The sequence below is a fragment of the Mucor mucedo genome (genome assembly GCF_025094135.1).
Source record: "Mucor mucedo strain NRRL 3635 chromosome Unknown EV154scaffold_160, whole genome shotgun sequence".
NCBI lineage: Eukaryota > Fungi > Mucoromycota > Mucoromycetes > Mucorales > Mucoraceae > Mucor > Mucor mucedo.
The window spans coordinates 39,338-65,339 of record NW_026252444.1 but is presented as its reverse complement, the minus strand read 5'-3'; the positions used below and the strand labels follow the sequence as shown (position 1 = coordinate 65,339).

General features: G+C 39.4%; 9 protein-coding genes across 9 annotated transcripts; 4 read left to right on the top strand and 5 right to left on the bottom strand.

Moving 5' to 3' along the window:
* Positions 1-45: 45 nt before the first annotated feature.
* Positions 46-2,429, top strand: EV154DRAFT_430311 (pseudouridine synthase; the record flags this gene model as incomplete). Its single annotated transcript, XM_051596532.1, has 6 exons — positions 46-115; positions 194-544; positions 623-712; positions 772-1,033; positions 1,324-1,549; positions 1,737-2,429. 6 exons carry the CDS (start codon positions 46-48, stop codon positions 2,427-2,429), a joined length of 1,692 nt encoding a protein of 563 aa, XP_051452036.1.
* Positions 2,430-3,208: 779 nt separating this feature from the next.
* Positions 3,209-5,266, bottom strand: EV154DRAFT_430334 (uncharacterized protein; the record flags this gene model as incomplete). The annotated part of the gene is made up of 8 exons (XM_051596534.1): positions 3,209-3,280; positions 3,421-3,581; positions 3,715-3,818; positions 3,894-4,021; positions 4,052-4,343; positions 4,437-4,563; positions 4,847-4,967; positions 5,219-5,266. The coding sequence occupies 8 exons, from the start codon at positions 5,264-5,266 to the stop codon at positions 3,209-3,211; spliced, it is 1,053 nt and encodes a 350-aa protein (XP_051452035.1).
* Positions 5,267-6,039: 773 nt separating this feature from the next.
* Positions 6,040-7,859, bottom strand: EV154DRAFT_569687 (uncharacterized protein; the record flags this gene model as incomplete). The annotated part of the gene is made up of 10 exons (XM_051606150.1): positions 6,040-6,411; positions 6,475-6,550; positions 6,620-6,704; positions 6,767-6,886; positions 6,946-7,103; positions 7,176-7,327; positions 7,388-7,480; positions 7,542-7,562; positions 7,634-7,703; positions 7,780-7,859. 10 exons carry the CDS (start codon positions 7,857-7,859, stop codon positions 6,040-6,042), a joined length of 1,227 nt encoding a protein of 408 aa, XP_051452034.1.
* A 1,059-nt stretch (positions 7,860-8,918) lies between these two features.
* On the top strand, positions 8,919-10,109 carry EV154DRAFT_451965 (mitochondrial carrier domain-containing protein). Its single transcript, XM_051597258.1, has 4 exons — positions 8,919-9,010; positions 9,092-9,244; positions 9,313-9,957; positions 10,020-10,109. The coding sequence occupies exons 1-4, from the start codon at positions 8,936-8,938 to the stop codon at positions 10,050-10,052; spliced, it is 906 nt and encodes a 301-aa protein (XP_051452033.1). The 5' UTR covers positions 8,919-8,935; the 3' UTR covers positions 10,053-10,109.
* Positions 10,110-12,925, top strand: EV154DRAFT_527029 (uncharacterized protein). Its single transcript, XM_051603453.1, has 8 exons — positions 10,110-10,315; positions 10,390-10,421; positions 10,483-10,759; positions 10,837-10,932; positions 10,990-11,231; positions 11,315-11,469; positions 11,555-12,590; positions 12,650-12,925. The coding sequence occupies exons 1-8, from the start codon at positions 10,169-10,171 to the stop codon at positions 12,915-12,917; spliced, it is 2,253 nt and encodes a 750-aa protein (XP_051452032.1). The 5' UTR covers positions 10,110-10,168; the 3' UTR covers positions 12,918-12,925.
* A 12-nt stretch (positions 12,926-12,937) lies between these two features.
* Positions 12,938-14,755, bottom strand: EV154DRAFT_578307 (kinase-like domain-containing protein; the record flags this gene model as incomplete). Its single annotated transcript, XM_051606553.1, has 6 exons — positions 14,018-14,755; positions 13,847-13,956; positions 13,726-13,792; positions 13,577-13,665; positions 13,113-13,512; positions 12,938-13,020 (listed from the first exon to the last, which is right to left on the bottom strand). Exons 1-6 carry the CDS (start codon positions 14,748-14,750, stop codon positions 12,938-12,940), a joined length of 1,482 nt encoding a protein of 493 aa, XP_051452031.1. The 5' UTR covers positions 14,751-14,755.
* A 436-nt stretch (positions 14,756-15,191) lies between these two features.
* EV154DRAFT_430323 (uncharacterized protein) lies at positions 15,192-20,146 on the bottom strand (the record flags this gene model as incomplete). Its single annotated transcript, XM_051596533.1, has 6 exons — positions 15,192-15,460; positions 15,481-15,484; positions 15,552-15,992; positions 16,650-19,216; positions 19,642-19,880; positions 19,944-20,146. Coding segments are annotated over 6 exons (3,723 nt in total), but the record flags the coding sequence as incomplete, so codon positions are not given.
* A 767-nt stretch (positions 20,147-20,913) lies between these two features.
* Positions 20,914-21,863, top strand: EV154DRAFT_527023 (uncharacterized protein). Its single transcript, XM_051603452.1, has 7 exons — positions 20,914-20,983; positions 21,044-21,066; positions 21,125-21,185; positions 21,250-21,321; positions 21,384-21,440; positions 21,501-21,592; positions 21,647-21,863. Exons 1-7 carry the CDS (start codon positions 20,931-20,933, stop codon positions 21,721-21,723), a joined length of 435 nt encoding a protein of 144 aa, XP_051452029.1. The 5' UTR covers positions 20,914-20,930; the 3' UTR covers positions 21,724-21,863.
* A 2,407-nt stretch (positions 21,864-24,270) lies between these two features.
* Positions 24,271-25,668, bottom strand: EV154DRAFT_555984 (uncharacterized protein; the record flags this gene model as incomplete). Its single annotated transcript, XM_051605321.1, has 7 exons — positions 25,635-25,668; positions 25,482-25,536; positions 25,162-25,426; positions 25,049-25,105; positions 24,878-24,991; positions 24,556-24,809; positions 24,271-24,504 (listed from the first exon to the last, which is right to left on the bottom strand). Exons 2-7 carry the CDS (start codon positions 25,530-25,532, stop codon positions 24,271-24,273), a joined length of 975 nt encoding a protein of 324 aa, XP_051452028.1. The 5' UTR covers positions 25,533-25,536; positions 25,635-25,668.
* Positions 25,669-26,002: the final 334 nt, after the last annotated feature.

Genomic DNA, 26,002 nt, shown 5'->3' with positions numbered 1-26,002 from the left:
ACGGATAAAGGTGTGCACGCTGCTTGTAATTTAGTTTCACTTAAAATGATCTGTCAAGACGAGCACCTTGTTGAAAATCTAAACCGTGTATTACCTAATCATATCAGAATATGGGGTAAAAAAAAAAAATTAGATCATTTTTGTGTGTGTGTGTGTGTGTCTAAATGCTGATTGTGTATGTACAACTATGTAGGCTATGTGGAGACACAACGTACATTTCATGCGAAAACAAAATGTGACTCTCGCGTGTATGAGTATTTACTACCTTCCTATACCTTGAATGCGTTTGAACGAAAAGAATGGACTTTAGAGCCTAGCTCGGATAAGGATTATATGACAAGGACGGAGCATGGTGCAGTTACCAAATACATTGCACCCACAGACCCTCAAGTGCTCAAGGCGTACAGAGTGGATACGCCTAGCTTTGACAAATTTAAACAGGCTATGGAGCTTTTTCAAGGAACTCATAACTTTCATAATTATACCATTGCCAAACCCTTTGCAGATCCCTCTTGCAAAAGGTTCATGATGGATATATCTGTAAGTCTTTTTTTTTATATACGTTCTTTTTTTTATCGCATTCTTTATATTCACTTTTTCCGCCTTACGATGAAAAAGGTAGATGAGCCCATGATGATTGAAGGCATGGAATGGATCAGTGTCAAGCTTCATGGGCAATCCTTTATGCTACACCAAATCCGCAAAATGATTAGTAAGTTTTTCTTTTTTTTTTCTGTTAAAAATGATATTTAAACACACACAAAAAACTAGCCATGGCCATGTACTCTGTACGTACAAACACCCCACTTTCTTTCTTGGAAACGACCTTTGATGCCACTAAAATCAATATTCCTAAAGCACCGGCGTTGGGTCTTTTATTAGATCGACCTGTATTTGGTTTATACAATGAGCGTATCAAAGACATTCCAAACCGATCATGTATTGACTTTAGCCTGTACGCTGATGCCATTACACAGTTTAAGAAACAGTATATTTATAAACAGATTTTCGCACAAGAAATGGCAGAACAAACGTAAAAAAAAAAAAAAAAAAAAAAAAAACTTATTCTCCATATGGGAAGAAATCAATTTTTAACATTTATTTTTTTAAAGTTTTGATAGATTTTTAGCTTCCATTGATTCTCATTTGGACACGAGTTACGGGTATTTTACCTCTTCCCAAGGGTGACACACACTGATATCATCCCCCCTCCTGGGTTTTTAGCGGCATAAAAAAAAATGATTTCCAAAAGGCGGTAAAAGGATGGAAAACATTCTTTTTCCCGGGGGAGACCAAATAAAAAAAAAAGAATAAAAGAAAAAGTCTTTTTCTTACCTGTACCTTCTCTTTCTCTCTCCCACTCTCTCTCTATATAAATACACACTTTTTTTTTATAAAAATGTCTACACAATCTATTGATGAACTTGTGCATGCCATTGCCAATATTGCTCATGTCGAACAACCCTGTCTCGAAAACCTGTTAACGATCAAAAAGCTCGAGATCGCAAAGGAACCTATTGATAAAGAATACATGGATGCTGTCAAGAAAGTGTAAGTTTTTATTATTACTATTAGTAGAGAAAGTAATACTCATCTCTTTTCGTTAGAACCATGTGGGAGACAACGATCAAGGATTTGGAGAGCTGGTCTGTTCAATGGCTTTTATTAAAGTTGACCGTAAGTGTAGTATAAGAAAAAAAAAAGAGAGATGGGAATACTAAAGAAGATATGCATAGTGTGGTTTACAAGCAGAGAAGGATCATGCTGCTAGTGGGTTAAAGAAGGCAACGGATCTAGTTGCTGAATCTACTTTAAAGGTTCAATCCGAAAAGGACAAGATCCATGAGGTAGAGGTCCAAAACGAGAAATATGCAATTGAATACCGTACCCTTCAAAAATACCGTGAGGACCTGGATGATTTATTCAATGGTATGGATGCTTTGGCTGGCCAAATCATCATGAAGAGTGACTTGCAAGAACTCAAGGACGAATCTACTGATCTCTTCGAAAAGATCCAAATTCTTGAAAAGGTCAAGGAATTGATCAAGGAAGCAGATATGGCTTTATTAGAGGCCATTTTGGAATTACGTGCATCCACTGCCAAAGAAAAGTCGATGGGTGCTGGTAAAGTATATTTCCCTGAAACCGCCTTTGAATGTCTTCAAGAAGCTCGTCGTTTATACCCAGATTTACCGGGTTTCAAATCACCCACAGAATACGTCAAGGAACAAGATAATACAGGTGCCTATTACTCTCCAATGCAGAAATATTTGTGGGATGTTCGTAAGCGTTTAGGTGAATTAATCACTTGGTGTGCGGATGAAGCTTTGGTCCTTTTGGAACGTGAAACTCAAGTTCAAGTCAGATTAGGTCAAAAGACAGATGAATACAATTATGAAAGACGTAGAATTCTTAAAGAATCCAGTTAATTTTCTATACACTCTTAATAAAAAAATCGATAATTTTCTTTTTTTTATTTGGTTGTCCTACCCTCCCCCACATTTCACTCAAATAGCGGGGAATTTTTTTTTGTTTATGTAAGCCCAATGTGTGGGAAATTTTTAAACTTTTATCAAGCTGGTGACTTTCACACTTCCATCTGCGCTACCCAATAAACAAGCATTGGAAGAATTGGTCCAATCCACTGTCGTAATATGCTGATCTCGAGGTTGATGACCAAACTTACAGACGGGGTCCCCACTTTCGGCAGTCAAACGATAAATAGACCCACATTCTGTGTCTTTTTTTTCTTGCGCTGCACATAACACGTAGTCTGTATCAGTGCTGAATGCCACCATTTGAGAACGAGGTGAGACTGACAATAACGATTGTGTAACACCGTCGTCTTGCTGTTGTGCTGGTATATGATGGGATAAAATCGATTCCCTGGGTACCACGGGAGGTGGGAAACCTTCCAGTGACCGTTGGAATAGGCATGTGCCGGGTTTATGGATCGACCATTGCGACAGCTTAACAAACTACAGCATCAGTCTTTCTCTCTCTCTCTCTCTCTTTTTTTTTCAATATATATATATAAACTCACTTGTCCGTTGCTATCGGCGGAATAAATAGAGTTTTCATCAAAACTGAATTGCGCTGTGCATGAAGGTGAGGCTTTCCATTCGATAATGGACTTCATACTACGAATGTCTAAACCAACAGGTAAATAACCTGCCGTTTTTTTTTTAAAAAATAAAAACATGGCGATTCAAGACTTACCAAAAATGCGCATCAATCCATCCGTATCACCCGCTACCAGCATTTGACCGTTATGGTTCAACTTGATGGTGTTTATACTCGCCTCACTATGATCCATTTGAAACGTACCCTATATTTTGCATCCTATTAGTGATCCCAGTCTAGAAGAAGAAGAAGCAAAAAAAAAAAAAAAAAAAAAAAAAATTCAAAAATGTAGATTACACAGGCTGACATGGTTTTCATGCTCCAGGCAACCAAAGCGCTTGACGACGTGTTACTTCCCGGATGAATTTTATTACCCGATCCAGCACAAACAAAAATGGGTTCAATGGGACTGGAAGATAATTGGTTGACCCAAGGGTAATGATCGTCCATGATGAATTCTTGTACAATGGATTTGGATTCCACATTGTACACTCGAATTAAGCCGGTATCTGTCCCCAAGTAAAGCTGAAAAAAAAAAAGTTTGATGATTTAGTTGAACATTTCGCAAAAAACCCTTTTAAAAAGTTTGACTTACAAATCGATCCGAGCGTGCATCCCATTCGAGAGATAGCACATTGGAGCTGGTATTTTTGATTTTGAGTGGGTTGAAGGATTGACCTTTATAACTCCAGATGCTAATTCTCATACGATGATGAGAAACCCCTCCCCTATTTTTTTTTTTTTTTTGAATACATATATAGATCACTTACCGCACAATGTTATCCATATCACAACTGGCAATGAGTTCTCCCTCACTCGAGAATTTGGCATGCGTGATAGCTGACGCATGTTCTGCAAATTCATCCTGACTGACAATAAGAAAGGGTTCTTCATGTTCCTTGGTTGGGGAAACGGTGGTGGGAACAACGATGGGTGCCAAATGTTGAGTGGATTCTGAATTGGATTTTCTAGGTAGTGCAGTAGAGGTTGTGGGTTTTAATAAGTGATGGTCTGTGGAAGAAGAGGCGGCACGACGACGAATCATGGATATACCATCCGTCATTTCTTTCCTTGTTTCTGCTACTTGATGTTTCAACTTTGCAATATCATTCTCTCGAGATTCTAACGTGGCCTTTTGGTTTTCCACGGTGGATTTGAGGGTTTCAATTTCGCCTTGTTGGGTTTTGCGTTGGATACGGTCGATATTGAACGAGAGTAGACTTGGTAAGGCTATTTAATAAGAAAGAAAAAGGTCAGCATTAGAAAAAAAAAAAAAAGGCTTTAGGGGGACAATTTTTAGAAGGGGCTAAAACTTGCGCATATTTTGAAAGGTGGTGGCAAGAAAGTTGTGAAGAGATATGGTATAATTATCCACCCATTGTTTCGAAAAGAATGTTTCAAAAGTGGAGTCATTGGATGGATTCTTGATATAGGGGAGTGCTACATAAGATAAGCGGATGACCGCGCAGGGTTTTGAGCAAACATGTGTTTTTGATTGAGATACCCATACTTTACCAAACCACTGTGACCATTCTGGTTTCCCGTGTAATTCAGGTCCATAGACATCGAAAAATTCAATGACTTTTTCTCGTTTTTTATGTTGCATGGCTATTTTGATGTGAGGTCAATACAGAAAATTGTAGGACCAAACAAAATATAGTTTTTTTTTTACCATGGATCAGATAATGTCGAAGCAAACACAGCTCAAATTTCTTGATGGTACGTTGAAATCGACTATCTAACCGAGAAAAAAATCGAACATCCAAATAGCGATAATAATCGATTAATGCTTGGATATCACCATTGGCAATCGCACCTAATAATTCCTCGATAATCTTCTCGACCTGTGTAGTGTGTAATTTTGTTTAGAAGGTCCTTTTTTTTATGTAAGCATGCCTCTTTTTTTTGTAAGATTAGGAACACTTACTTGAAATCCCTTGTCCTTGTCAGAACGGATTTCTGATTCCAATGCTCGAAATGTTGCTGTAAATCCTCGAAACTATGAAAGGTAAAGGGTTTATTTTATAAATATTAAATAACACACTTTCTCTTTCTTTGTGTAAAAAGAACCATGGTGTGTGACATCTTGGTTTACCAGCAAGTACTCTTTGACAAGCTCATCCACTTGATAAAGTGAATTCATTCCTTCTTTTTGATGTAGATTGCTTTTTAAGAAAAAAAGAGCCAAATCCTGCGATACAGGTCAATTGGGACACACTTTTTGTGAAAATATTGGTCGGATTTTGAAATGTCCATGGTCACTTGTAAAAAAAAAAAGAGTTACAGTTAAAAAATAGTAATTGCAGAATGACTGAAAACTAAAATCGATCATCCTATGAAGTTTAGACGATATGGCACGTCAATCGACGTATAAAAGTTATATACCTAGAGCACCCACAACTTTCTAATATTTTACAGCCGTATGTTCAAAATAATTGTGTATGATTTCATTTTCATCTCTTTGAATGCTGCTTCCCGCAACGTTTTTTTTTTTTCTGCTTCAGTTGCTGATAAGTGAGGTTGTGATTTTTGTATTTTTTTTTTAAAGAGGATTATGTAAAGTTGATTGGACATAAATATGCTTATATTAATTAGGTCTTGGGGGGTCATTAACTTTGATTGGATGATTTGGGTAAGAAAATGAAAATAGTTAATGAACCCCCCTAATATTTAGCCTCATTTTGACACTTGAATAGATCTTTTGTGTACAAAATCAAATGAAATAGAGCTCGAGATAATACCACAAGTTACAATTGATCACTTTTTTTTATAATGCCTGTGATAAATTGAAAGAGATAAGTAAAATACTTTATGTTTGTTTATGTAAGTAAATCGGCAAAGCATAGTGTTTATTTTATTTTTTTTCAACTGTGTGTGGGTGTGTGTTTGTGTGTGTGGAAATATATTTATATGTTATTAAGGACCATTATTATATTGATCATATAACTTTTGTTGTTGAGCCACGGCGGCTTGTTGATTCCATTGAGCAGCATGAGCAGCTGCAACCGCTGAACCACCATGAGGGTCCAGGCTGGGAATATTACCGGCGTTATGGAAAGCATAACCATTTGTTAAATGTGCAGGGACACCAAACACGTTATTATTACCACCTCTTCCTCCATTATTATTTCCGCCAGGTCCTCCTCCTACTCCTTGTCCGTTACGGCCTCCATTATTATTATTTCCATATCCCATTGGTGATGGTGCTCCATAATTCTGTTGTGGTTGTTGATGGTAACCACCATAGTTTTGCCATCCGGGAGGGGGACGATCTTTACCCCAAGAAAGCTAAGTAATAGACTTGCTCCCGTAAGTATTTCTACTCCCTTTATTTCAGTTCTTAAATCTTACCTTTGCAATACTGCCGTTCAAATTGATGTTTTGCAAATGAACAATGGCATTGGCTGCGTTTTCATGCGTATCCATCCTATATACAAAGCATTTAATCTTTCTCTGCCCCTAATTTATTCTGCCCCCTCACCCCTTGATAACTTACTTTACAAAAGCAAATCCACGATCTGCTTGAAGCTTGACTTCTTGAACATAACCAAATCTTTGGAAGGGTTGAACCAATTCAGTTTCTACATCATTTCATTTGTTAATATTTAAGGGGCGTACATACAAACGCGCGTTGAGAACTTACGAGAAACGTTAGGAGGCAAATTACCAATATAGATACTGGTCACATAAGCAGGAGTTTGATGAATGACCACTTCGTAAGGTAATTGTTGACCTGGTTGAGGAGCAGGAGTTGCAGTTTGGCCTACAAGAGTTCTTTTAGTCTTACCTTCGTATATCTATTATGCTAGTCAGTCTTATTACCTTTTTGTGTGGCCCAGTTACAACGAATAGCTCTGGATCCTAACCACTCACCATTCATGGTGGCAATAGCTTGTTCAGCATCGGTCTTGTCTCGGAATGCAACAAAACCAAAACCTCTGGATTTTCCTGAAACTGGATCCCACATGACATGAGCCTCACTTTTTTGTGTTCAAGATTAGCAAAAGTACCATTGTACTAAAAAAAAAAAAAAAATTAAAAAAAAAACTTACGACATGGTGCCAAAGACAGAAAAGGCTTGAACAAGAGCATCATCCGTAATCTCTGGTGCAATATCACCAACAAATACGTGGAAATGAGATGCTGTATCTTCCTTTTGCACTTGGTTGTTGTTTGCTTGTTGAGCCCAATTAGCTCTGATTTCCTACATTGATGTGTAAGAAAAATAAAAAGAAAAAAAAAAAACTTTTTTTTTTCATCTTACATAGTTGAAAATCTTTCTACCATTCATGTCTTGAATAGCTTGTTCAGCTACTCGTTGATCAGCAAATTCAACAAAAGCATAGTTGACACCAGCCTAATTTTTTTTTTTAGAGTTTAGTGCTAATCTTGTATTTGCGTCTATACATAAAACCTACATAAGAGGTATGTCTTCTGACCTAGTTATTGGGGGGGGGGGAAAGGAGTTAGCCCACTGTTTAATGACAACACAAAAAGAGAATTTACTTACAGACACAATCTTTACACTAACAACAGCACCAACCGTTTCAAAAATCTCGTGTAACATGGTATCAGTTACTCTACAGAATAATAGGGTAAAAGTGTTTAGCACCCTTGTGTATACCATTACAACAACAACAACAACAACAAAATCACCTTTGATCGAGGTTGCCCACATAAATGGTGTTTGCAGGATTGCCTCCTTCTTCCATGGATTCGTTCACTGCACTTGACATGTTTAATGTAATTGTATCCTTTTAGTTTATATAAAAAAAATAAAAATTAAATAATAATAAAAAGGGGTTACAAAAAAAAAAAAAAAAAATAGAAGGGAGAATACACTATTTGTTATTGCTCGCTTTTTATTTTTTTAGTGAGCGTTAGACTATTTTTGTGTGCGTCTAAAAAAAAAAAAAAAAGTTGTCACAACTTGTTTTATCGCAATCAAAAAAATTAGTCTGACCCGGCCAGCCATTATAGCCAAAATTCACAAACGGCTCGTTACCGATTGTTACAACATGGGTGTGTGACAATGCCTTTTGCCCGAATACTACTATTTTTCGTTCTGACAACAACATGAAGTTCAAAAAAAGTAGCCCAGAGCGGGTCGTTTGCTAAGACCATTGCTCCGACGGGCAAAGACTTTGCCAAATGATATTTTAAAACTGCTTTCAATAAAGAAGTCAAAAAGACTATAGAAACAAAAGGTGCCTTATTGTAATTTTCTATTTTTCCTTGACGGTGTGCCCTTTGCCTCTTGAAGGCTATTATAAACCACAAATAAGCACTGTTATTAGGATACCACCAGTTCTTAGGTGATACTGAAGGTGCAATCGGTAACGGAGACGCTAAAAACGTGTAATTGAATTGAACTCATTTACCTTCTTTTTTTAAAAGAAGGTTATATGACAAGTCAAATAGCCTTGCTGTGTTTATACAAAGTTGACACTAACGTTCGTCATCAGCGTAATTTCAACTCGACACAAAGGTTGAAAAACAGAAAATAAAAAAAAAAAGGCCTTGCTCTCTCTCAACATTGATCAATCATCCATCGAGCTTTCTTTGATATGCTCATGCATTGAATGACTTGTAAATCATGGTCATTTTTTCACAGATTGCCGTTATAAAAAGCCTCTCGCTATACTTATTTATTGCCCACCTAGATAAATGACAGCTTCGGCGGATTAGTCCCGAATAAGGACGTATTTGATAAACAATGTGTATTTGAAACTCTAATTTGACACATGTTTAAAAACCCTCCGTCGGCCTTTTTTTTTTATATGTTTCTTCTTCTTATCTCTCTCTTTTAGCTATGGAATCCACTGCTCCATCAAGTGTCAAACCCTCCAATGTACGACTTCAGTTGGAAGATTTAGCATTTGGTTCGGTAACAAATCAAGAAAATGATATTCACTCCCCCCCCCTTCCCACAGGGCTAACTTTTTCTTTAAAAAAAAACACGACTTAGGTCGCAGGCATGGTTGGAAAAGTGATTGAATATCCGTTTGATACGGTCAAAGTAAAGCTTCAAACACAGTCTGTGCTTCATCCTCTGTATGCAGGACCGATGGCTTGTTTAAAAGCCACTGTACGTCAAGACGGTCTTCCTGGACTCTTCAAGGTTTGTATGAACATGATCATGTACGATTGCTTCGGTTAAAATATAAACATATTCTTCCTCTGTAGTAGGGTATGTCTTCGCCCATCATCGGAGCCATGCTGGAAAACGCCATCTTATTTGTAGGCTATCGACAGATTCAACGCGCCATTCGATCGTATTCACAGACGCCTCCGGAAGAACCTTTAAGCTTAAATCAACTTGTGTTGGCAGGTGCCATGGCAGGTACGATTGTGTCATTTGTATTGACACCGGTGGAATTGATCAAGTGTCGGTTACAGGTACAAAGGAGTGCGACAGGGCCACGTCAGTTGATAAAGCAGATCTACAAGCAGCAGGGGATGCGTGGATTTTTCAAGGGATTTATGCCTACATGTGTACGAGAAACAGGTGGTAGTGCATTTTGGTTTGGAGCCTATGAATACAGCTGTCGGTGGATACTGCTTCATAACAGTGGTGATGGGATACGTACAAAAAAAGATTTGAGTGCGGCCGAGCTGATGCTGGCAGGTGCATGCGGCGGCATTGCCTATAACGTGTCTTTTTTTCCAGTGGACGTGATTAAATCCCGCATGCAAATCTCCACCGGACCCTCCTCGTTTAGAGAGGTTGCCAAGGAGATTTATCGAGGTGCTAGGATGGGAGGGTTTTATCGCGGATGCGGTATGACGGCAGCCAAAAGTGCACCTGCAAATGCAATCATCTTTATGACCTATGTAAATATCCAACTGCACTTTTCTACCCTTTTTCTTTCTCTTGCTCACTCTCTCTTTTGTAGGAACTTTTAACTCGTTATTTGGGCTCCTCGTAATTAATAAAAAAAAAAAAAAAAAAAAAAAGGGCGGCAAATAGAGTTTCCGGATCAACATTTTTATTTTTATTTTTGTTCTTTTTTATTTTTATTTTTCTTTCTTCATGTATAAATAAATGGCAGATTCTGAAGGAACACTTGCTTTTGAATCAGAAAAGACATTAGCTTCTTATCGGTCTTCACCGTTACCTACTCCTTATTCCTCATCATCTGTCGAACCTGCATCGATCATTGATTCTCGAGACACGCAAGCCGATGCCATGGTAACTCAATTGACATGCCATATTCCCTCCCCCTTTTCCAACTAAGACCAACCCTTTCTTTTTAAAACATGTAGAGCATCACTGGTAAATGCATGTGTTGCAACAGGTAAAAAAAAAAAAAGAAAAAGAAAGGTAGCAACACTTATCTTTACTAACAAGAAAATTAGCGAATTAAAATACCCACATACCGTATCACGATTTCGATGCCCCGTATGTGATACAGTCAATGATTTGAAACCGCATATCCGACAGCAACTGTCGAACCAGCCATTGACTTTGCGCCTGTTGAAGAAGAGTGTGCATGAATGCAAATTAAAAGAACGAGCCAAACGTACGAAAAGAGAAGTAGATGAAAAGGAACGAGAAAAGATTTATGAACCTGTTGAAAAGTTGATTGAAACCATCTTTAGTAGTTGGGTTTGCTTAAATCATAGCTTTTGCAATGTAACGTAGTATTAGGAAGGCTGGATTTGGTTCTATAGCAACTTCATTATTTACATCATCTGTTTTTTTTTCTCTAGGAGGAGGAGGGGGAAGAGGAAAAAGAGGAAGAGGAAGAAAAGATTGGGTTGAATATGGCCGATGTGAAGGATGCTTATCGTATTCTATTGAACCTGGTAATAAGATATACTTCGTTGAATGCGAAAAAAGACGCTAACAAATGAAATGTGTAGCCAGTCAATGTGATTCGAGTCATGATGTCTGCCATCGATCGATTACTAAAACGTCCTGCGGTACCTTTGAAACGCATGAGTGATATAAGGTTCCTGCTGATCATTTTGGAGAACCCTTTGCTGGCACAACACAATTTTCCAGCCGAAACAAAATACCATCACAATCTACTGAAACGCGTTTTCGGTATTCTCAGCTGCTTGAATAACGAATGTCATCACGGGCTGGTACAATGGTTTTCGAGGTACAAAAAAAAGAGAGAAATTTTTTTTTTTTTTTAAAAAAAATCCCTGCAACTCACACCATTGGGCTCAAGCCTATTTTTAGTTATCCGATCAAGGGATTCAAATCCAAAATTGACTTGATTCATGCATTTCTCAGTCATCGCATATCCAGAGCAAGAAGAAGTCAATCAGCATTACCCACAGCCTATGAATCCGATTGGAAAATCGCCAGTGCCGCACGAGTCATGGCCCTACTATGTAAGTTGTTGTTTTTTATGCCAATAAAAAGAAAAAAAAATTGATTGAAAATTGATGTGTGTGTGTGTGTGTATGTGTGTGTTAGTCGCAGCGAATAATCAGGCCAATAAGGTGCATTTGTCCGAATTCTATAATACCATGGCCGACTACATTAACCTCATGGGCGACTTTGAATCATGGCAATCGCAGTCAGGAAAATTTGCTTTTTGCCAATACCCGTTTCTGATTAGCATGGGTTCCAAAATGAAGATTGTGGAGTCGGATGCCAAACAACAAATGGAGACGAAATGGCGCGAAGCCTTCTTCAACATGCTATTTCATCAAAAGGCCTCCAACCCGTACCTCGTATTACGTGTCTCGCGCGAAAACCTGATTGAAGATTCTTTACGGCAGCTGGCGCAAAACGAATCCGACCTCAAGAAATCGCTGCGGATAGAATTCGTGGGTGAAGATGGCGTGGATGCCGGTGGACTTCGCAAAGAATGGTTTTTACTGCTGGTGCGTTCACTGTTTGACGCTCAATATGGTATGTTTACCTTTGATGAGGATTCCAATCTCTGTTGGTTCAACCCGGCCAGTTTCGAAAACGAGGATCAGTTCTTTCTGGTGGGCGTGGTCTTGGGTTTGGCCATTTATAATTCAACCATCCTGGACGTTCATTTACCCACCGCTTGTTATAAAAAGCTCTTGCATTTACCCATCGGTCTGGACGATATGCGTTCGTTTCGTCCCGCACTTGCCAAAGGATTTGCGCAACTCCTCGCATTTGAGGGTGATGTCGAAAACGTCTTTTGCCGATCGTTTGTGGCCGAGATTGAAGTGTTTGGACAGCGTCAATGCGTTCCCTTGGTGCCGGGCGGAGAGAAGAAGATGGTCACACAAGACAATCGCCACGAATTTGTGGCGCTGTACGTTGACTTTATTCTCAACCAAAGTGTCGAGCGTCAATTTGGAGCGTTTCAACGTGGTTTCTATCATGTCTGCGGTGGTAACGCCCTGTCCTTATTTCGTCCCGAAGAAATTGAGTTGCTGGTGCGAGGAAGTGATGAACCCTTGGAAATTGATGATTTAAAGGGACAGACCGAGTACATTGGTTTTGACGAGAACGAGGAAACCATTGTGTAAGCCTTTTTGTATGTATATAGATATAGACTCAGATGACTTATATGCTTAAAATTAGAAACTTTTGGAGCATCATGAAAGCTATGGAGCCGGAGATGCAGCGTAAATTACTCATGTTTGTCACAGGGAGTGACCGTATACCCGCCACAGGTGCTACTCAAATGAGCCTCAAGATCACGTGTGGTAACAATGGAGACAGCGATCGATTACCGTCGGCGCATACTTGTTTCAATCAATTGATCCTGTACAAGTATCATACCAAAGAAAAACTGAAGAAAATGCTGTACACGGCCATACAAGAAAGTCAAGGATTTTATGTCAAATAAAAATTAAGGTTTTTTTTTTATTAAGAGAAATTTTTCTCATCTTCCTCGCTATCACTGAGTGCGATTGTTTCAGAATCAGAGTCTCCTTCGTGGTACAGTGTCACTATGTATGATTTTTTAGGGAGTAGCCCCCATAGGGAGTTAGTTTTGAGTGTATAAATTGAAATGCGACATAACATATATATATATATATACCTGAGTTAAACCTGTAGAAAGGGTCTTGCTGATGCTTTGAGATCAGAATGGATTCATCGCGGTCAAGATCCAGACTCATGCTGTCCTTGCCACGATAGTGCTGCTGACTCTGGTCGGCCAAACGGGGTACAATGGGCGGGGTCATATGTCGTAATAAAGCAAATTTAAGTGACTTGAAGAAGGGATGTGCCTTCACTTCCGAAGCTCCTGCTTTTGAGCCCAAACGCTTATTCTCTTGTTTCTCTAACAAGCGTCGTATTAAAGATTTACATGCGTTGGATACCGCCTGCGGTGCCACTGTCGGTTTCGTCTCTGCTACGGGTGGAAACGGAATATCATACTTGATAATGTTGGAAAACGTCTCGTTTCGGTTCTGCCCCTTGAAAGGTGTAGTGCCATACTATATATGACATACATTAAAACAATAAAAAAAAAAGGAGGGATAAGCTAAACAAATCACTTACGAGCATTTCGTAAATTAGAATTCCAAGTGTCCACCAATCTACTCCACTGGTGTGTCCCCATCCCCGTATGACTTCAGGTGCGATGTATTCTGTATCACTTTATTCGTTAGTTGATGAATACAAAGAGAGAGAGTGTGTAATTCCTATACCTTCTGTGCCAACAAAGCTGTTGGTTCTTAATTGGGCGATACACGTCCTGGTATCAATTGAAGGTGGCTAAGAATAAAGATATCAGTGAGGAATTTTAAATAGTGAAGATGTGATGTTTACAATGTGAGGCGAATTTGATTTGACAATAGCCGGTGGACCAGGTGGAAAAGACTGTTTCGAGAGATCGAAATCCGTCAGCATGAGGTGACCTGTTTGATGCAGTAATATGTCTAAAGTGTGTGTATTAGACCCATAATTTTAATATATCTAACCTCCCCAAAATGTTTTTACTTTCTGGTTTTAAATCTCGATAGATGAATCCATGCAAATGAAGATATTCAAGCGCAGCAATGACTTCTGCGGCATAGAATTTAGCGCCATCCTCTGTCAGACATTTGCCAGGTCTTGATTGCAGAGCACGAAAGAATTCGCCACCTAGACAATACTCCATGACAAAATACAAATGATCCTTGCTCTGGAACGAATGATACAAGGAAACAATGAATGGATGATTGGCACTGGACAGGATCTCTTGCTCTGCCAGCACTCGCTTGACCTTATTTCGTCTCAGCATTTCTTTTTTCGAAAGCACTTTCATCGCCATAGTTTTATCTGTGCCCTTTTGCTTGACCAGGTAGACTTTACCCACATCACCTTTGCCCAACATTCGAACCTTGGAAAAACTGCCAGGTCCCACCTGCACTTGTCGAATTTTGACACTGTTGGCGGCGTACGATCGACGATGGATGGATTTAGGATGATTGGATCCGTAGGTTTCCTTTGTTGTTACTGGTGCTGTTGCTGCTGCTGCTGTGGCTGGTGTCTTGGTCATACTGGAGAACCAACTGCTGTGCTTTGTGTCGGCTTGGATCTCTCCAAAATCATTGGGTAGTCCAAAGGCTACGACGGTGGAACAATTCGAAATCGAATAACTTTCTTTACGATTGTAGCTGTTGAAGAATGATTTGATGCGTGAAAAATGGGGTGTGCCATAAGAAGAAGGAGATTGAATACTGTCATCCATATCGTTTTTTGTTGAGAAATTAGAGAAAAAGAGAAAAAGAAAAAGAAAAAAAAAAAAAAAGGGTAGTAAAAGGATTATATAAGAACTCCTTTTTTTTCATTACCATAGTACGCAAAGGGGGTAAGTAGTAAATAATAAGAAATTAACGATGACAACAACAAAAAAAGCTTTTTTTTTCCCCTCTTTTATATTCAACCGCAAAAGTTTAAGCATGGTTCTCCCCATATTTTATCAAAATCTCTATAGCGTTTTTGCATCGTTCTTTTCAATAGTCATCAAACGAAAAGAAAATCTTATTGAAGTGGTGAGATTATTTATATTATACAGTTAAAAGAAAAAAAAATTGAGAGAAAAAGAGAGAGTAAGCAGAAAAAAAAGGGGGGTTGGGACAAAAAGGAAGGGGGTTGGGGGTCATAAAAGAGGGAGAAGGAGAGTAAATGACTAAGTTCCAAACCAAGAATCCCAACTACTCTGACTAGGTTCAGCAGGATCATCGTTATTTAAGAGATCCGCCACTTTGGTCACGGCAGAAGGTGCTTCACTCGGTGCCGCACTCGGTCTCGGATAATTATTGTTAGGCGTTGTCACTGCTGCTGCTGCTGCTGCTGCTGGTGGTGGAGTGGAAGAAAAGTAACCGGATCTTGGGTAACCATGCAACGACGTTGATGTCGCACTAGATGTTGCTGTTGCACTAGGCGTTGCAGCTGCTGCTACTACAGTTCCTGATGACGATGCTGCTGTTGTTGCCGGCTGTGATAATGGAGGCGGTGTCGAGCTTCCGCCATTCCCATGATGATCCACAATCGGTGAAGGAAACGGAAAATTCTGTAATGCTTGAAAATGTGCTGCACTCGTATCAAATGATGTACCCATCGGTGGCATACTTTCACTTTTATTCGAATGATAGCGATCCACCACATCCTTCAATTGCATCTTTTCTTCATTATTTACATAGAAATTGCGTACTTGGATCACCGTCTTGCTCTTCATCTCGTTTGCCACTTGATCCCAGTTACGCCCATGCACACCCAGAAGCCTCAAGAATTCGTTACGCTCAGATACAGACCAATACGACGAATACACCGGACGTTTACTCCCACTCAGTGACGTCGTACGTCCTAATTTGCGCCCTCCGTTCTTACTACCATAGTCAGCATCCGCCCATTCCGAAGCAAGCGTCTCATCCCCATTCACACTTTCGGCTCGGCTGGACGTGGATCGGACCCTACGTCGCTTTTGTTGCTGTTGCGATTGCAATGGGTGGTTGGGGTTCACCGCCAAAGGAGATGGAAGCACAAGAGGTGGTGTGGATACAACCGCTGGACTGATGGGGGTATTCATAACAGGCAGAGGCTGTGACACCACTTGTTGAGGCGGTAACGCTATTGTGGTCACTGCTGGTGCCATAGTCGTTATCACCCTTTGTTGTTGTTGTTGATGTTGTTGATGATGATGTTGTTGTTGCTGCTGTTTTTGCTGCTGTTTTTGTTGCTGCTGCTGTTGTTGTTGTTGTTGTTGCTGTTGTTGTTGTTGTTGCTGTTGATGTTGCTGTTGCTGTTGCTGTTGTTGCTGTTGTTGCTGTTGTTGATGTTGTTGTTGTTGTTGTTGTTGTTGCTGTTGTTGTTGTTGTTGTTGCTGTTGCTGTTGCTGTTGCTGTTGCTGTTGCTGTTGCTGTTGCTGTTGCTGTTGCTGTTGCTGTTGCTGTTGCTGTTGCTGTTGCTGTTGCTGTTGCTGTTGCTGTTGTTGTTGTTGTTGTTGTTGTTGCTGTTGTTGCTGTTGTTGTTGTTTTGGTAGTTGTGGCGCTATTACAGCTGCTGGTGCTACTGGTACTACTGGAGGTAGCAATACCGGTGCGACAGGTACTGCAGGCGATGCTACTGGTGCAGATGGTACTGTTACAGTGGATGATGCAGAAGAAGGGGGTAAGACAAGTGCAAGGTCACTACTGGGAGTTCTTGATCGAGAAGATAACTCGTCCTTGACAGTTGTGTTCGCACCCATTTGAAACATACCAACTAAAGCAGCAGCAGCATCCTCTTCTTCTGCTTTCAAATCGGTTCTTCCGGCCAGAGCGACTTCAGAATGAACATCGGGTGCAATCTCCTGTTGACGCGCATCTTCTTCATCAAAGGCATTGGGACCGAATTTACGCTTGAAATTATGGTAAAAGTTACGACATTGTTCCTCTGTTTTGGATTTGACAAGGGCAGAGACTTGAACAAAGTCACGACGGTGTTCTTTAAATGCTTCCACCGCCATTTCCTTTTCACGGTCGGACCATTTGGCCACGCCACTGTTCAAGGCCGTGTTCCCAGCATACGGTACGGTTTTATCCTCTTCATCTTCCGCACTATCCATCGTGGTGGTGGTAGTCTCTTCCGTTGAGCGAACCTGTTCAGTTACGGCTGGTTCAATATCACGAGGCGATTTTCCTTTATTACGACGAGGCACTTGTGAGCCCGAGTTTGTTCTACGTTTTTCTGTGGTCGTCGTCGCGGTTGTAGGAGTGGATACCATCATGGTATCAGTATCATCCGAAGCACTACTGGGAGGACCTGAAGGGATATTAGGCATGAAAATAGGAGGTACAGTAGGTCGTTTTGTCTTTTTTCTTTCGGCCACACTATCCCAATATTGATTGGCTTGCTCTAAATCCCGTAACTCTTTACTTTTTCGTTCAGCCGCATCTTTTTCTTTGGCCTTTCTCGAGTTTTGAGCTTCGCCGATATCGGTCATCAAAGCGGATCCTTTACTCTTGGCCTTTCTTCCGGTAGGCGAGGAATCATTGGTAGCGATACGGATAGCGGCTGCAATACGATCTCTATTTTTGTTGGCTTTACCCCTCCGTCCCTTCTTCATCAAGGCCTTGAAATCAATCTTCTTCTTTTTACGGTAATAAAATAAGACACATTGAGGTGCTGTTTTGGTTCCAATGGCAACGGAGATACGTTCGAATTGCTTGGGGTACATCATGTAACTCTCCATAAAGGTTGTGACTTCTTGTTGGTTCCAAACATCTCCCGTATCCGGTCCAGTGTGGTAATACGTTAACGGATCCTTGACCAATCGACTACGATCGTCATAGGTACGCATGCGTTCACGTACGTCCAGTATCATGGATGGGATCGTGGCCGTCGTCTTTTTGGCTCGGTTTTCAGGGTTACGCATCTCGGCGGATTCCAAGGATTGAATGATCTCGAGTAATTCGGCTTCAGAACGTGCGGCATCAGAAGTATAGAGACCGTTATTGTTGTAAGGCGTAGAAGATCCGCCATTACTGAAACGAAGCGCATCTTCGGAATTGGCAGTAAAGATGACACCGTCGGTATATTCCTCCGGTTGTTGTTCTTGAATACGACGACTGGATGTACGATGTCCGCCAAATTTATCGGGTCCTTTACGTTCGATATCTCGAATACGATCGAGGGCCAAATTCTTTTCCTTCCATTGTTCGTATAACGCCTTGTACTCCTTCTTGAGAAACTTTTCCTTTTTCACAAGCGCTACCTTTTGAGTGGCCAAAGAGTGTGAGATATGAATACGCAACTGATCGAATTTAGCTATATTTTCCTTATAACAAGGATAGTCAGCCAACGAGGGATACAAGGGCTTTTTCCAACTCTCTTCATCCGACCAATCTTCACCATCGCCGCCCGCATTCTTCTTGGCCACCTGTCGATTCTCTTCCAAGATCTTCTCATACAAACGATCCTCCTCCTCGTCATTTTTAGCCCGAAGTTGATTGATCAGCAGCTGAGGTCGTTTACGCATCATCATGGGCGACGCCAGTTCGTCGGAGAAATCCATCATGTTATTCACACAAGGATCGTTTTCCATGGCCTGCAACGCTTGCTTTTTCGCCTCTTCTTTATTCTCGGCCGCTTCCTCTTCCGCCGTCTCATCTTCGTCATCCGCATTCGCATTCTCTTGCTCAATAGCTTCGCGCTCCCGTTTCTCCGCAAGTGCTAATAATTCTTCTTCCATCGATAACTCGTTTTCAATGTCGTCAATACGGTTCACGATTTGCTCTTGTGTCATCACCGGGAGTTCCATCTCAATCACTTCGCCTTGCTCGATTTGCGGAGAGGTGGGTGTGGCTTCCTTCTCAACGCTGGTAGCAGGAGTTGCGGCTACTGAAGCTGCTGGTGCTGCTGAAGCCGTTATAGCTGTTGTAGCTGTTGTGGCTATTGCAGCTGTTGTAGACGTTGTAGCTGTTGTAGACGTTGTAGCTGTTGTAGACGTTGTAGCTGTTGTAGACGTTGTAGCTGTCGTAATTGTTGTAGATGTCGTAGCTGCTGTTGCTGCTGGGGCAATAGGAGATGTAGTCGTGGGTGATGTGGTTGCGGGAGATGTGACCATGGGAGGTGTCGTGGGAGTGGCGTTTGTGGTTGCAGTTGAAGTGACAACAGCAGCAGGCGCAGATGCAGATGCAGGTGTAGAAGCGACCACAGGCTCAATGATTTTCTCTTCAATCGGAAGTTCACCCGTCTCCAAACCTTCAGATGAAGGATCGGCCATGTGTGTGTCTTCTGTCATTGGTGAATCTGTGATGAAATAAAGAACAGGTTAGAATAACAAAGGGGGAGTTTTCTATGTGGTAAGAAATCCAGCATACTTAATTCTTCTGCAGATGCTTGATCTTCCTTTTTCTCTAGGGCTTTCTCCTGTTCTTTTACAGGAGATGTACGTTCACTGGAAGTTGTTGTGTCTGTGATGATGCGTTCGGGACGGTCCCTATCCAGACGTCGAGAAGAAGGGGGCGAGTCATCTCGTTTGGTGGTGGTAGCGGCAGGAGAGGTCCAATTGGGTCGAACAGGTCTAGCACGATAACGATCATAATCAGGAATAGAACTACTACTATTATTACTATTATTAATGTTGTTGTTGCTACTCGTATTATTGTTATTGTTGTTTGGTGCAGTGTTGTTACGACCCGGTCTGTAAAAATCACGATCATCCAGACGGTCTCGTTCATAGTAGGGTATGTTGGGCGAAGGAGGCATATCACGGTCTCGATCACGGTCTGGACGGTACGAATCGCCATTGAATGGAGGAATTTGGTAGTTCATGGGTGGCGGAGGTGGTGGCGCACCGTAAGAAGGTGAATCATAGCGCAAATCACGCATATAGCTAACAGCGTTCATGCGTGTGAGTAAACTTCAAATATGCGAAAAAGAACAAAAAAAAAATTACCCTCGTCTATCATAGTCTCGACGGCGATCTTCTTCTCGGTATCTACGATCACGGTCTCTGTCGCGGTCTCTGTCACGCCAGTCCATATAGCGGTTGGAAGGTGTGTATTCTGAGGTAGGTGTGTTGGGTTTATTATCTTCTTTTAAATCCTTGACACTGGAACTACTGGAAGAACTGGTGATTTTATTATTGTTGCTGTCTTTTGCTTGGTCAGAACTCACTATAAATTTAAGGTTGGTATTCCCCCCACATTTAGATTTACAAGAAAGAAAAAAAAAAAATTACCATCACGACGTAAGGGATTAGTTTTTGGGTAATCTCGAGCAATGTTGGAAGATGAAGAAGAGTAATGGTGAGAGGGAGGTATGTCGTCACGATAATAGGAAGGTGTGTATCGGTCATGGCTGTTGTATATGAAAAAAAAAAAAAAAAAAAAAAAAAAAAAATTAAATATTCCCATGCTGTTTAAAATAAATAAATAAATACAACATACCTGTCTCTTCCACGAGATAAGTATCTATCGTCTCTCATTAACCCCATGGATCTGTCTCTGTCGCGATCACGTTCTCTATCTCGTAAGTCTCTGTAATCGTCCAAGGCTGCCGACATACCATTGCGATTAGGTCTATAATTATATGAATCGTAACGAGAGGCATATCTAGAAGAAGGCGGATATCTTCCATCGCTGTAAGGTGGGGAACGGGATCGTGAAGGTGAGCGAGAATGCGTTCCTTGAGAAGATGTGGAGCCTGCAACGCTCATTGAGTCCAATTTTTGAATTTTTTTTTTTTAGAAAAGTAATTTGAAAGAAAAGACATTTTGTTGGAAATATTCAAAAAGAAAAAAGAAATAAAAATAAAAAAAAAAATATCCCAAAAAAAAAAAAAAGCTGACGTCAATTAAAGTGAGAATTACTTATTCGCCTTGATTGGCTCCCTTTCCTTTTTTTTCTTCTTTTATCTCTTATTCATCTCTCGTATTTCTCTAATGGGTGTGCTCGAAGAATTTAAGTCACGTAATTTCTCTCTCTATGCTCAATGGTAAGCATCAGAAAGAAATTCTATACATGGTTCCTTAACACCCTCCCCTTCTTTTCTCAGGTTAGGCGTGGCTTCCATAGCTCGTAAGTACCCTCTCCAAATAAAATAAAATAAAAGCGCAAACACTCATTTTATCAATAGTCTTGATTGCTCTTGGCGTTATCAACGTGCTTGGCAATCCTATTTTTGCTATTTTAGGATGGTAAGATAAGATACACCCTCACCCCTTGTGCTATATAAAATGTACTTATATTTTTTCTGTAAAGGGTGATAGCATTCATCTTATTTTTTGTTGAGGTACCATTATGTACCAAATTCTGCCCTACAAGTCCACGATTGTAAGTAACGCATATTGTTAGTAATGTATACTCAATAACACTTTTTTTTTTCTTATACAAAGTGATGGATTCGTAGCTCGATTTGAAAACTCGTACTTTCGCGGTGCCATGTATTTGCTGTAAGTTTAGCAGAAAAAGTCTGACATTCCCATTTCTAAAAATCTCCTCTTGTCCTACAGTTTCTCCGTCATCATGTTTATATCAACCGTTGTCAAAACAACAACACTGGTTGTTCCTGCCGTCACATTATTACTGACCTTTCTTTCTTATGGTAAACGCATTTTTTATTTCTGATGCTTATATGTATCTAATTTTTTTATTGTAGTCATTGCTGGGCTCAAGAATCAACCTCATGCCAGTACAAAAATTTTGGGTGGTACTGGTGTCGATAATGTCGTTTAATAACTCTATTCTCTTAATAAATTAATTCCTGTCAAACATTAAAAAAAAGGGGGGATGGAGCTAAATAAAGAGTAACAAATTCTTTAATGTACAGTGTCTCTCTTTGCTACTGCTCTATTATATGAAAATATATGTCTCATTGTATCAAAGGTCACGTTGTGGGTGCAATGGCATAAAATAAGATTTTCTTAAATACAGAAAGTTTGATTGAAAGGGGCGCTCGAGTAACACAAGCATTAAAAGGTTTTAAACTCAACAAAGTCTTTTCTTGCCAAGGATGCTTCTTTGCCAAATGGATTAAATTACCGTTACAAATTTATAAAAAATTACTTTCCCTTTGCTTTTTATTCTTAGTCAATAATAGTTGGATGCTGATTATCGTCATTCTTATTTGATCGCTCTCACGGTTTGGTAGACGGTGTTAGATGACATTGAATTTAAGCTTTTTGCAAGTGTACAAATACACACACACGCACACTTTAATGAAACAATTACAGGCAGTTTCTGATGTGAAATTGACATCATTTCTGACAGTGAACTGCATGTAAAAATATAGTTGTAAAGCTGTGTATAATACTTATAGAGACTATAAAAGCAGTATCTACACTTTCTAAAACTCGCGTTCTCAATAAGGCAAAAGTGGCGTACACACAGTCCTACCTCCAGCTTTTAAAGGTGCGCTTTCTATAGTAAAAGTAAAACGACTCTACCTTAAAAGAAGGCAGCATGTACCTGAACCAAAAGCGACAAACCCACTAAAAGACCAACTCAACCGAACACAATGCATTCTTTTTGACTCAGGAAAGCTACTCAATTTATTTAATAGTTCAGGACAATCGCCGTGTCGAAATCTCACAAAACTCAAGTTCGCGAAATTATATTGTATTAATCCCCAATAAAGTGTTTACATTGACAACGAAAGAAAGCTTTAATCGTGCATCCATTTCAAAATTAGCTTATTTAAGTGAACATTGGCAGGGTCGTTCTTTTTTGAGAAAAAGAGGTTAAGACACACATATTTGTATAAAGACAAGTTCGAAACTAGCAAACGTTGCAAAAAGTATGGCGGAGGAGGGGTATTATGTAACAACAATGTGACACACACGTCCATTTAGTAAGTCTTTTAGACTCCCAACGTTGATCCCGGTAATTGACAACCACATTAGTTATCCACAAGGGCAGCATTGAAGTATCATACCTTTACTGGTGGCCATAGCCAGAAGCTGCAGCTTTCAAACTCCGGGCCATGTGGCGTATTGATTCATTTTTTTTTTTTGGAACCGAATTGAACAAAAATGAGATTTTGTAATTTTCATGCCAATGTAAAGTCGCTGGATATCAAACTTTTTCTAAGATAATTATATACCCAAAATGTGCCAAATTTTTAAGTGCATCTTTTGATGTATTTAAAAAACTAATTCCATATGCAAACAAAATACTTTGTCTAACAGAAACTATTTATTCAACTATGCGTTGAATATAATGTTTCTAATAATCAAATTGCTCTAGAAGCAACACCAGTGTAAAAGGCATTAAATTTAGGCTATAGTTATCTAAGAACACTTTTTATGAAATCTACAGGAAGGGTATTTAAAAGGTGCATTTGCAAAATTTCGAATTTTCCTCGAGGTATACCCTTTGTGTTTTGGTCAATTTTAGGTCTTCTAAAAAAAAACTTGAAATCAAAACCTAATGATCCAATATTATATTTTAGATGATTCTGAGCATTTTTTTGGCTTGAAAGGACATATGGGGACGACAGTTTACTATATGTAAAATTCAATTCAAAACAGCATATCAAGTGATAAAAAGGAACAAAACAAAAGAGAAACTGATATTCGGTATGCATTTTTTTCTCATCACGGGAGCGTGTAAACGCTTGAATAAGTATATCAAAAGTCTTGAATTTTAGATCTTTACTTTCAATAAACATAATCAGTAATGCATCAATTATAGAAAAAAGGTCATGTTTAATAAGCGGTTTTTTTCATTTTCATTCTATAAAATAAGATCGTTAGAAATCTCCTGCTTGCATCGACGGGAAACCGTTGAAAATACCCAAAGATACCCCCCAGAAGCCCACTGGAGATCCTCACAGGAGACCTCAAGGTATCCCCACAGGTGAGAGTAACCCAAAACCCCAGACCCAGCATGAAGAGAAAAAAAGGAGAAAAAAAATGAAAATGGAGTTAAAATTGGTCTGCTTTTATACTTTTCAGAAGCCAATTTATTTGTGTAGATCATCCTCTATGACGGTTTTCCTGTGGCTTTTCTTGAGTGTCCATGAGTTTCCATGGCACTTTATTACAGTTAAGGAAATCTCGCACCTTTCATTTTTTGTCATATCTAGCCATGCTCTCTGTGAATAATAATATCACATCTAATAAGAAGCTTGGCCCGTATCCGTTTACAATACTCTTTTTTATTTCATTTCTGAAGACATCGCCTGAATCGATCCAGACAAATTTTTCTATGTAGATAATCGTATCGAATAAGCTTTTTGGTGATAAAAAATGTATGTTTTATTTATTATAAGTCTTCATTGTGTTAACAACCTCCGCCTCCGCCTCCGCCTCCGCCATCGCCTCCTCCGCATCCTCCTCCACCTCCGCCATCGCCTCCTCCGCCTCCTCCTCCACCTCCGCCATCAGTTCCTGCGCCATGGGCAACAAACATGTGGTAATGATTCGTTTTGTTACCACGATCTTCTCGATATGGTATTGTTTTTGGTGATGGATTTCTTTCTAGTTTACAGCAAAATACTGTTGCTAAACCAAGGAGCTTTAAAAAACATTAGCAACTGAATATAAATCGAAAAAAAGTATATATTACCAAAAATAACACAATAACGATGATTATAACAAAAATACTGTCAGGCAGTCCTCCAATAATATCTCTTTTTAACAATGTATGGGGTTGTACATAAAGAGAATTTTTAAAATTGTCATTAGGCGTGGTATTAACATAGTAGTCGTTCTTCTGCCAGGAATAATCTTCGAGATCCAGAACAAAGGAATCAGGTGAAGCTATCAATGTGGAATTTATGCCAGACGTAATGAATAATGCGTTGTTATTGACGATAACGGCTTTTTTATGAAAGAAATCAAATGAATATTAAGACGACGTACAATGACATTTTTTGGGGGTGCTTTACCTGTATGGCCATATCGTGGTCCAGCTTCTATTTGGGCTTCTTTGATATGAACAATGTCAAACGTATTTGATTCAATATTGTAGGTATATAAATAGTCGGCGACTGGCGTATAATCTGTAATTTAATTGTTTAACACAATGGCATGTAACACGAACTATTAAATCTACCTACCACCATTACTATCAGATTCGGCACCTCCGTATATGATTATACAGTCCGAGTCATGAGCTAAATGCAAAAAAATGTTAATGATGATTCACTAAAAATAATGAAACTATATGTACCTAAATTAGCAGTATGAAACATCCTGTTTGTTGGGAACACGGAGCCACCTGTAATTTTTGTGTCCCATATGCCCATTTCTGTGTTGTAATGCAGAATGTTCGTAAAATCGACATAAGTACTCGTATATGTCATAGTATCAGGATCATTCAGGAATTCTTGACCACCCAAATAATAGATAAATCTTCTGCTGGGATCAAATGTAGCCGTATGACCATACCTGGAATTGACAGGTATAACAGACCTTGGTTTGATTCGTTTGGAATGCTTTTATAAAGTCAGTAAAGGGATTATTTTCCTCTTGATAAATCAAGCTACAAACCAATTGCTTAGCAGATAACATTTCAGTTGTGTTGTTTAATCTAGATACCATTTATCTTCAAAGTAGATATTATAAAGACAATTGACATTAGTTTTCCTTGCTCATTCAAATAAAAGCTCTGATGTAATTTTAAAAGAAATAAAGGTAACTTACAAATGAAATTTAGATTGCGAAGTAGTAAAAAAGTTTATTGTGTAGGGAAATGTCTTAAATCTAAAAACCAGTTTTTTATATACACATAATGTTCTCCGTTGCACAATCATGTGTCTATACTGTACACGTACAAATTGAGAACGCTGTACCTTACAAGCGATATATTTTTTAAAAAATGAATATCAATTAAAACTAGTTAGCTCCATAAAACCATTTATGTCTCCTTGATTGGCTTGCTTGCTTAATAGTGTTACTTTATTCTAAAAATAAGTAAAAAACAAAATCACATGACCAATAGAGCTAGTGACAGTAGCTAAGCCAACTTTAACAGACATTATGATGCGTTTATATAGAAATCACCAGAGTTA